General features: G+C 42.4%; 1 protein-coding gene across 1 annotated transcript in view; it reads left to right on the forward strand.

Moving 5' to 3' along the window:
* SYK (spleen tyrosine kinase) overlaps positions 1-11814 on the forward strand; it is a 52773-nt gene that overhangs the window by 31989 nt on the left and 8970 nt on the right. Inside the window, exons 9-10 of the mRNA XM_011991203.1 lie at positions 1348-1557; positions 2530-2719. Of these exons, the coding sequence (XP_011846593.1) occupies positions 1348-1557; positions 2530-2719 (400 nt within the window). The remainder of the gene's footprint in view (positions 1-1347; positions 1558-2529; positions 2720-11814) is intronic.

Below are 11814 nucleotides of genomic sequence, written 5' to 3' on the forward strand. Positions count from 1 at the left end.
GGGAGGGAAGGGAGGGAAGGAGGGAAGGAAGGAAGGAAGGAAGGAAGGAAGGAAGGAAGGAAGGAAGGAAGGAAGGAAGGAAGGAAGGAGAAATGCTTGCTTTCCAATCTGTCCCTTCCATTTGTTTTTGTGCATGTGCATCTCTGTGTATATACATATATACATATACACACACAGATACACATACATGTATATACGTATACACACACAAACATACACACACGTATACATTCACAAGTATATACATAAGCACATGTATACACACAATCAAAATTGGTTGTGATACTTATTTTAAAATATATTTGTATATCACAGTCATTTTGTACAATGAACAAAAATGTTTCTGTGTTAATCATAAGCTTTTTCAGTTTGTGAAAGGTTGTGATCTTTATTCTCTGCTTAAATTTGTGAATTAACATAGCTATGACGGTGGACATAATTTCAACTAGAGAGTTTGGGGAGAGGAGAGGCTCTCTCGGTCAATTTTGCAAAAGTATGTCTTTACAATACTGAGTCTTTCAATCTATAAACACAGCCCATCCCCGCATTTACTAGGTCTTCTTCAGCCTCTCTCAGGAGAGTTGTTTACCTTTTCAAAGCATTACATTTAAATGTATCCTTTTAAATTCTGCACCTAGAAATTCACTTTCAGCGTTTATGAAAGGCATTTTATATTCACATTCATTACACGTAATCTGAGATGGTGAATCCCAAGATGTTACAGGAATTTGTGCATGTCATCGTTGGTGAGGTTTATTTACAAGTTATTTAAATATTTTACAGTTTAGGGTTTTTGCTTGGTTGGGACATTCTTCAGTACTGTTCTTCACCATTCTTTTTATTTTATTTTATTTTTTAGAAACAGGGTTTCCCTCTGTCATCCAGTCTAGAGTGAAGTAGCAAGAAACTCACTGCAGCCTGGAACTCCTGAGTCCAAGTGATTCTCCCACCTCAGCCTCCTAAGCAACTGGGACTACAGGCTTGCACTGTCACATCTAGCTGATTTTTTTTAGAGACGGGGTTTCACTATGTTGCCCAGGCTGATCTTGAACTTCTGGCCTCAAGCAATCCTCCCGCTTCAACCTCCCAAAGTGTTGGGATTATCAGCATGAGCCACCATGCCCAGCCCCCACCATTCTTTTTTAGTAATGGGGCATTACTCTCATTGTCTGTAAAATTAGGGAATGTAGATTGGAAGGCCAGCCATCCATTACAGGCTTCTGAAGACGCATTGTCACTCTGAGGCAGGTATTTCCATGGGACTGGTTCCACGCGGGGATTATGCTTCACAGGAGAAGATTATCTAGAAGTGAGGCATTTCGGAAAGTGTTATGATTTCTCTTGCAGAGTTGTGAAAACAGTGGCTGTGAAAATTCTGAAAAACGAGGCCAATGACCCCGCTCTTAAAGATGAGTTATTAGCAGAAGCAAATGTCATGCAGCAGCTGGACAACCCGTACATCGTGCGTATGATCGGGATATGCGAGGCCGAGTCCTGGATGCTGGTTATGGAGATGGCAGAACTTGGTCCCCTCAATAAGTATTTGCAGCAGAACAGGTATTGTCAGGTGCCCCCACAGGTCTGGAAGCTATCCCCTAAGGGACAGGGCCCACCACTGGATGGGCTGAGCAGCCTGATTTCCGTGGGAAGCCTTCCCACCCTCCTGTGCCTTCCCCTTATTGGTCCATACTCAGGGACCTTGACAGAGGGACAAAGGGAGACACAATCTTTGGATTCAGCTCTGTTAGCTCTAGTTGTTCAGAGAAGAACTCATTCGACAGTTTTGTCTTTCTTTTCTTTCTGTACTCATTCAGTCTTGGCCTAGTGATAGACTCAGCCTCAGAATATCTTGACAGGGAATCTCCTTTCTCACTGGGAAGAACACATTCTTTTTAAAGAAACATTTAAAATAAGTGCTTTTCTAAGAGGTGACAGTTATGTTTTATCTGGCTGACCTTATGTCCTCATGAATAATGACTTCTGAAAATATCAGTCGCTGCTAATTGATTACATCCATCAAGGGAATAATCGTGTTCTCATCTAAAGCTGTTGTTGAGATGAGGAAACTCACTTGGCGTAAGACAGAATGATGGCTACTGAGGAGCTTGCTTTGTTTGCTGTGCTATGTTTGTACTTAGATTGTCTCTTTAGTCTCCATGGAAGGGAGGTGTTCTTACCCTTTATAGGTGAGAAACTGAGACTCAGGGTTAGTTCTGTGACCTGTGCAATACTGGAACAAGGATTTAAGGTGGTGCCTGGCTGTCTGTGAACCAGGCCTCACCACCCTGTTATACTGCTTGTCTTGCAATTCCAAGCATGCCAGGAAACTCAATCCCATTGAACACCAGGAGAATATGGCATTCAGTCCTGAAGAGCTATATGCTAACAAAGTTATTTGTCACCACTTGTGAGTTTTGTTGTTTAAGAAGAGGGAAGTAGATTCACCTACTGTCTGCATGAGGAGCATGGTTGTTTGTTGTGAAATGGGTCACTGTCGGTTATAGCTGATGAGATCGTTGTGACTTTCAGACATGTCAAGGATAAGAACATCATAGAACTGGTTCATCAGGTTTCCATGGGCATGAAGTATCTGGAGGAGTGCAATTTTGTGCACAGAGATCTGGCCGCAAGAAATGTGTTGCTAGTTACTCAACATTATGCCAAGATCAGTGATTTCGGACTTTCCAAAGCACTACGTGCTGATGAAAACTACTACAAGGTAAGTACAACTTAGCTAATATTCAGAGCAGCCGGTGGTAAAAAATACAAGATAAATGTATGTTTTCTTTATTTTACTATTGGTATGGTTTTAAAAAGCAATTTTGCTACTTAAAAAATAACTATATAAGAAATGTTCTCATAATCTTTGATTTTACTGTTTAAAAAATAAAAATAATATATCACACCTTGAGATTTACTCAATGTAGTATATTCTAAATTATGTTTCATGGAATGATCAGGAATCGAGGTATTAAGTGATGATTCATTTTGAAAAAAGAAGAATGGGATTCCTTCATTAAGTTAATTTCAAAAGTTTGAATTGGACAGCTTGATTCTTGCAGGATTTCCCCAAAGCCCTTTTCATGCTACTCAACATTACAAATCTCAGTAGAGGGTTTTGCTGCATTGCATCTCTCAAACCAGATTCATCCATGTCTGATAGGACATTTCATAACATCTGGTGGAACACTGTTCCACAGCATGGAGCTATTGGAGCTTGGAGCTCCAGTATCGCAGCTTGGAGCTATTCCAAAATAACCTTCTAATGAACACCTATCTACACATGTAAAAGTTAGGAAGTGAAGATTTATCAAATAAACTCATCATCTGTGTATGTCCACTACATATGTAGAAATTGTTCTATTGGCTTAACTGGTATCCTGAGGAGTTGAAGTGTCAAAAAATAAATGCAGTGCTGGAAAGAAGAGATCTAGACAGTTATGTGACTGAAGCTAAAAGAAATCTATACCCCTCAGTTTGGTGAGGCAGAGATTATCAAGAATTAAGGGTGGACTTCCAGCAAAACATAAAGTAGAAACTAGTTCTGGGTGCAGGCTTAGACTTCCTAAAAAATAATTTCACAGTGACCAATCCCCTTGCTAATATGACTTGACCCCTCTCTGAACCCTCAAATGAACCAATAACAACCAAAAGAAGAAACGATAAGAAAGCTCCATCTTCATATTAACTCATCCATAGTGTATACCTAGGGTCTGTGTTGACCAACTGGAAAATGTGATGGGATTGGGTCCCACTGAGTCAAAGAGGGTGCCGAGGGCAGGTTGACAACTCTGCTGGTCTCTGGTGAAGTCTATGTGCTCAGAAATAGATGGCAGACCCTGAAAATCTACCTAGTGGATGGCAGATGGGGTCCTGAGTTTCATGCCCTGCAGTGGTCAGCGACTCCACCCTGAGTGACAATACCCGCCCACTCACCATTCCCTAAGAGGCAGTCCATGGACCAGTAGGTGATGGGGAACGGTGGACCTCAGCCAGCAAAGGGACTGCATGAAGGGTGAGCCACAAGAGCCAAGCTCTGAGGCAGGCAGGCAGACTCCACCATCTTGAGCACAAAGGCCAGGCAAGAGTATAGCAGGGCTCAGGCTGGCCCTCCTCACCCCATTCTTCATACGGTGGCTTCCCAGAAGGAAGCCCCTTCAGAGGTGAGCCACTGTGAGAAGGGCATCAGCATGGGCCTGGACAGAGACAGCAGGGAAGCGGAGCAAGGGAGACAGCAGCCTAGGATGAGCAGCACAGGATACGCTGGAGAAAGAAGCCTGTTGTAAAGCTGCATGTACCTCATCATGATCATTAGACAGAAGAAGACAGCCTGTCTGAAACAAGGACACAGACGAGATAGAGAAGATGAAACATGAATGCTGGTCACCTTATCCACTGCTGTATAACAAACCACCTGAAACTTAGTGCCAAAAACACCACCAGGTGTTGGTTTCCTTGCCATCCTGCTGTGTGGGCAGGGCCGGGTGGGCAGGGTTTAGTGCGTCTGCTCACAACAGGGGGTTGTACGGTGGCCCGAAGGACAGGAGGAACGTTTCCACTCTGCTCACTCACACTACTCAGCCATGAGCAGCTGGTTAGACCCGGCCCATGCTGGAGACCTCTGCGGGGCTGTCAGCCAGCTCACCTGCACACAGCCTCTCCTTGGGGCCCTCGGGCTTCCTCACAGCATGGCAGCTGCAGGCTGAGAGCAGTTACCCAAGAGGCAGGAAGTGGGGGCTGCCAGGCCTATAAGGCCGGGCCCAGAAACTGCCTCAGGGTCACTACCACCTGATCCTGTTGGTCAGAGCAGCCAAGGCCGCCAGTTTCAAAGGATGGGATAGATAGAACCACCCTTGTGAGGAGAAGCATCAAAGAGTCAAAGAACATGGGGCCAATTCTAAAACCGCCATAGATATTAAACAGCATACCATTAGAAAGTAAACTAAAGTAAACTAAAAAGTAAACCAAAGTTGTCTTTGGACAATCAATGAAGAAAAAAAGCCACTATGGAAATAAAAGCCATGTTGGAAGCAGCAAAAACAGACCAAACTACTGAAAAGACAGGGTAGTGGAGGATTTCTTTATGAAAAAAAAGCAAAGTGACATGGAGAAGAATAAAAAGTGGGCCGGGAGCGGTGGCTCACACCTGTAATCCCAGCACTTTGGGAGGCTGAGGCGGGCGGATTACCTGAGGTCAGGAGATCAAGACCAGCCTGGACAACATGGTGAAAACCCGTCTCTACTAAAAATACAAAAATTAGCTGAGCGTGGTGGTACACACCTGTAATCCCAGCTATTCGGGAGGCTGAGGCAGGAGAATTCCTTGAGCCCAGGAGGCAGAGGTTGCAGTGAGCTGAGATCGTGCCACTGCACTCTAGCCTGGCCAACAGAGTGAGACTCTGTCTCAAAAAAAAAAGAATAAAAAGTGAAACAAGATCAAAGAAAAGTTCTAGCTGTGGAAGCAAATGAACTCTGGCACTCAGGGAACCATGTGTGGCAGTGTGGATTTGTGCAGCATCATGACTGAAAACACAAGTGCTGTTTGATCCAGCAGCTCCTTCCGGGAGCAAACACACACATCTGGTAATGTGCGCTCTAGCACGGGCTGCCGTAGCAAAAATCTGGAAACTGCCTGACAGCTGCTCCACAGAGTTTGGTCCATTCAGTCATAGCAGATTCACAGCAAGCTCACAACGCAGTGCTTTTAAAAGTGACTTCATTTGCATGTGCTGACCTAGAAATATGTCTCCTATACATGGTTAGGCAGAAAAATTAAAAAGTACAGTGCAAAAAGAATATGCCCCTAGTTTGTTGACCAGAAAAAAGTAAATACTACCTATGTATGCATGTATCTAGGTTATTCTGGAGAGAGGCTAACTTTCATTGCATTTAGGATTTGTCAAAGGTTTACTTTTTTCATCAGCTCAGAATTCAGAAGAAACTTGAAATAACACATGGCTGTATTGTTCATGACTTGTAAGATCAACATTTTAAAATAGCACACCAGGTGATGGAAACAGAAGTATAATCAGTCGTGTCATTTGGAAGAGAAATGCCAGGGCACCTTATGGTCTCCAGACTGATGTCCTGAATGTCTCCTTGTGATCCACCATAGTGCCATGAAATCAGTTTTCGCCGAAATCATGTCCCTCCCTCCACCGCAATGAGACCTCACACAGGTGACATCAGCAGAAGATAACAAGACTCCACTGTGTGCCCCCGAATCCCAAACCCAGAAGAGAGGGTTTTGCTATACAGTTTTGACTTCTGTACTATCACTTGCTTTTTAAAATTAGGATATTAGAAAGCTTAGATCATTTTTTAATGATGCTAGCAAATAGCGTATGCTAAAATAATTGACCTGGGAGGAGAACTGATCAAGGTGGACAACTAAATGCAACTAGTATATGCTCCTCCATGGAGCGGGACCAAAATAACAAGTACATATTCACACTTCCAATAGATGATCTAAGAGAGAACACAAAGGCAACCGAGGAGCGACAGGAAGCACGGAAAGCAAAGCAGAGGGAAACGAGGCAGCCTGCTTGGCCAGGAATGACTGGGGAGCTGGAAGAAGCTTCCAGATGTGGGGAAAGCATAAGTGAGAGATCCCCAGGGCTCCACATTCCAGCCAAGGACTTCTACAGTCCTAGCGACAGGAGAATCCCTCGACTCACGTGGGCCTTAAGACTACCACAGGGAGCTGCCTAGGGATCACACAGAGGCATTGCTCCAGAGAGGGAATTCACACTGAGTCCCACAGGCTTCCGAGCTCTGAGTCGCTGCAGTTTGGTGCCATACTGAGAACCAAGCCCCCAAAGGACTGCATCTTGCCCTGGGACTATTGCGGATGCTGCCACCACCGGGCCAAGGACAGAGAGGAGAGTGGACACCGCCACACACCCCAGGGACAGATCCCCCTGCTGCTGCAGGCTGCTGTGGGACTGAGACACAAGCAAATCCCACCTCCTGTAGCTGCCTGCCCACCCCCTGTAGCTCCCCTGAGAATGGCCCCAGCCTCCCCAGGAGCAGGCCCATAGCCAGCGCCATTCTGAGAGCCAAGCTTCCACAGGTCTGTGTCCTTCCCTGGGCCAGGGCTGATGCTGCCACTGCCGGGCCACACAGGAAGAAGAGAGGCCAGGCACTTTCACCTACCACAAAAGCAAATCCCACCACCACTGCTGAGGGCTGCTGTGAGACCAAGGCTCAAGGAGACTGCATATCCCACAGCTACCTGCCTACTCTGCACCTACTGAGAGTGGCCCTACCCTTTCTGGTGGCAGGCCTTCAGAGCCGCCACTCCTGGCAACCTAGAGACCACCCCTCCCTGCGTATCACAGCCAGCACCTGAATGCACTACGAGGGAGCCTGAGCGCAAGTCCATTGGCCTAGTCACATGCCCCAATACTTGAGCATGACATCCTGTTGCAGCCACCGCCAACACCAACATGGACCACTGGGGTTCCAGTGAGTTGCCCTACCACCATTACTGCCATCACCCACGTCACACCCACTGCCCAGGAACCCAAGAACGCACCCACATGCCCAGCCACTGCAGCATCCAGACAGTCTACCTGAAAGCCCAAGAGTCAACCTGCTTGGACCAACTGACACCAGTGCTAGTGTATACCGCCCTAGGGCCCAAGGACAGGAATAGTCAGCTCACTGCTGTCACCACTGTGGTCTGAAGACTGGCCCACCTAGCATCCTATTCACAGTACACCTTCACGACAGCCTCCACTAATAACCATACCCTGAGCCACCGAGAAAATCACAGATGTCACTGAGGCAGTTTATGGCCAAAGAAATTATACATAGACTAAATACTGTATTCACCCCAAATCAAACCCAAAGAGCTATAAAGCTATATATATATACATCTCCAACAACATATATACATCTTCAGGAAAAAGACCTTTTCTACGAAAGCAATTTCAAAAAATTGGAAGAAATGACTGTTATACCATATGGGCAGATATCAATGTAAAAACACAGGAAGCATGAAAAAGCAAGGACATATGATACCTCCAGAGGAACACATAATTCTCCAGCAAAACAATCCCAATCAAAAAGAAATTCACAAAACCCCAGATGAAGAATTCAAAATATTGATTTTAAAGAAGCTAAATAAGATATAAGAGAATTCTGAAAAACTATACTAGAGAGAATTCAGAAAAGCAGTTCAGGATATGAATGAGAAATTTATCAAAGAAATAGGTATTTTTGAAAGAACCAAACAGAAATTCTGGAACTAAAGATTCGTTGAATGCAATAAAAAATATATCCCAAACTTCACTGATAGACTAGGTTAGGCAAAATAAAGAATCTCAGAACTTGAAGACAGGTCTTTTGAAACAATCTATTCAGACAAAAATAAAGAGAAAAGAATAAAAAAGAATGAGCAAACCCTTCATGATATATGGGGCAGTGCAAAGCAACTGAATATTCAAATCATCAATATTCCCAAGGTTGAAGAGAGAATGAAAGATTAGAAATCCTATTTAATGAAATATTAGATCAAAAGTTCCCAAATCTAACAACAGACCTAGACATCCAGATACAGGAGGCCCAAAAGTCCCCAACAGATACAATGCAAAATCATCTTCTCCACAGCACGTTACAATCAAACCGCTTAAAATCAAAGCAAAAGCAAATATACTAAAAACAGCAAAAGAAAAGCTTCTCATCACCCATAAAGGAAGCAGCATTAGACTAACAGTGGACTTCTCAGCAGACACCTTACAGTCCAGGAGAGAAGGGGATGACATTTTCAAAGTGCTGAAAAAAAAGTACTGCCACCCAAGGAGACCATGTCCAGCAAAACTATCCTTCATAAATAAAGGAAAAATAAAGCCTTTCCCAGGTAAGCAAACACTGAGGGAATTCATCACCACTAGACTAATCCTAGAAGAAGTACTCAAATGAATCCTAAACGTGGAAGTAAAAGGACAATATTTACCATCATAAAAATGCACAAAAGTATAAAACTCACTGGTAAACCAAACATACAAATAATCCTGTTAAGTAGTGGGCTAAGAACATAGACAGACATTTCTCTAAAGAGGATATACGAATGGCCAACAGGTATATGAAAAAATGCTCAATATCACCAAATAGCAGGAAAGTGCAAATTACAAACACAGTGAGATACCATCTTATCACAGCTAGAATGGCTATATTAAAAAGATTTTTTTAAAAATGCTGGCAAAGATGCAGGAAAAAGGGGAACTCTTACACACTATTTGTGGGAATGTAAATTAGTATAGTCACTATGGAAAATAGTAGAGAGACTCCTCAAAACAAAAACAGGCCAGGCACGGTGGCTCACGCCTGTAATCCCAGCACTTTGAGAGCCCAAGGTGGGTGGATCAGAGGTCAGAAGATCGAGACCATCCCGGCTAACACAGTGAATCCCTGTCTCTACTAAAAATACAAAAAATTAGCCGGGCATGGTGGTGGTCCTGTAGTCCCAGCTACTTGGGATGCTGAGGCAGGAGAATGGCGTGAATCTGGGAGGCGGAGCTTGCAGTGAGCCAAGATCACGCCACTGTGCTACAGCCTGGGTGACAGAGCTAGACTCCATCTCAAAAAAAAAAAAAAAAAAAAAACTACACATAGAATTACCATATGATCCGGCAATCCTACTATTGGGTATTTATCCCAAGGCAAATAAACTTGTATCAAAGGGATACATACACTCATGTGCTTATCATAGAACTATTCACAATAGCAAAGATGTGGAATCAACGTAAGTGGCCATCAATGGATGAATGGGTAAAGAAAATGTGGTGTGTATATATATGTGTGTGTATGTGTGTGTGTATGTATACACATATATACATATATGCATATGTATGTATATGTATATACATATATGTGTGTGTATATACATATATGTGTGTGTATATATACATATATACATATATGTGTGTATATATACATATATACATATATGTGTGTATATATACACACATACGTACACATATATAAACACACACATACATATATATGTGTATATATATAGCGCACACACACATATATATGTGTGTATATATAACACACACACAATGGAATACTATTTGGCCTGAAAAAGAATGAAATTATGTCATTTACTGCAACATGGATGGAACTGGAGGTCATTATGTTAGATGGCATAAGCCAAGTACAGAAAGACAGATGCCACACGTTCTTACTCATGTGTGGAAGCTAAAAAAAAAAGAGAGATTTCATGGAGATAAGGAATAGAATGATAGATACCAGAGGCTAGGAAGGGTGTATGGATGGGAGTGGAGATGAAAGAGGTTGGTTAATGAGTACAAACATACAATTAGACAGAACAAATGAACTCCAATATTTGAGAGCAGAGTGGGGTGACTATAGTTAGCAACATTATATTGTATATTTCAAAGTTGCTAGAAGAGAGGGCTTGAAATGCTCCCAACACATAGAAATGGTAAGTACTCAAGGTGCTGGACATCCCAAATACCCTGACTTGATCATTACACATTCCATGCATGTAACAAATACATGTACCCCATAAATATGTAAAATATTTTGTATCAATTAAAAAAATTTTAAAAAGAAATAATTGAAATTGGCTTAAAACTGTGAACATACGCACATTAGTACTTAAATATACTTATGAACAGCCCAGTATTTCTCGGATCATAACCATAAAGCAATATTCAGACTTGACTTGTCTGTTGCCATCTACATTCCCCATGAAGCTGTGTGTGACCAAAAGAAAAGATGAGAGGAGAAGACTAAAAGATGCAAAGATTTTATATTTAATATGTTAAATAAATAATATAATATATTAAATAATATAAATAAATATATTAAATATATACATTTAAAAATTTTTAAATAATTTTAAAGCTTTTAATAGTATCTTTAAAATTCAGACTAAACATACAGACAGACACACACACACACACACACACGTACACACACAGTATTTTGTGGCTCAGGATTTTATTCTTTGTTAAAGTTGTGATAAAATACATGTAACATGAAATTTATCAGCTTAATCATTTTTTTATGTGTACAGTTTAGCAGTGTTAGGTACATTCATGTTGTTGTACAACCAATATCCAGAACTCTTTTCATCTTGCAAAACGGAAACTCTGTCCCCATCAAATACCGACTCCCCATTCTCCCTCCCTACTAGACCCTGGCAACCAGCATTGTACTTTCTGTCTGTATGAGTTTAGCTACTCTTGGTACCTCACCAGAACCATACAGTATTTGTCCTTTGGTGACTGGCTTATTTTGTTATGGGTGGGGGGTGTCCAGCTTTTTGGCATCTTGTACGAAGAACTGGACAAAACGCACAAACACAACAAGGAAACAATGAAGCCATAAAAGCAGAGATTTATTGAAAACAAAAGTACACTCCACAGGGTGGGAGCGGGCCTGAGCATAGGGTTCTAGAGCTCAGTTACAGAGTTTTCTGGGGTTTAAATACCCTCTAGAGGTGTTCACTGGTTACTTGGGGTACACCCTATGTAAATGAAGAGGCTAAAGTGAAGTTACAGAGTTATTTACTTGGTGTACACCCTATGTAAATGAAGAGGATGAAGTAACGTTACAAAGTCATTTACTGAGTGTACGCCCTGTGTAAATGAAGAGGATATTTCCTGTCATATCTGAAGTGTTTCCATTCGATTTAGTTCTAGGAAGTCCTTAGGTTCCCTGCCTCCAGGCCCTATTCTCCTGTCTCAATTTCACTCAGCATAATGTCCTCCAGGCTCATGCATATTGTAGTGAATTCCCTTCCTTTTGAAGGCTGAATACTATTCCGTTGTCTATATA

Source organism: Mandrillus leucophaeus, unplaced genomic scaffold (genome assembly GCF_000951045.1).
Source record: "Mandrillus leucophaeus isolate KB7577 unplaced genomic scaffold, Mleu.le_1.0 Scaffold391, whole genome shotgun sequence".
NCBI classification, from domain to species: domain Eukaryota; kingdom Metazoa; phylum Chordata; class Mammalia; order Primates; family Cercopithecidae; genus Mandrillus; species Mandrillus leucophaeus.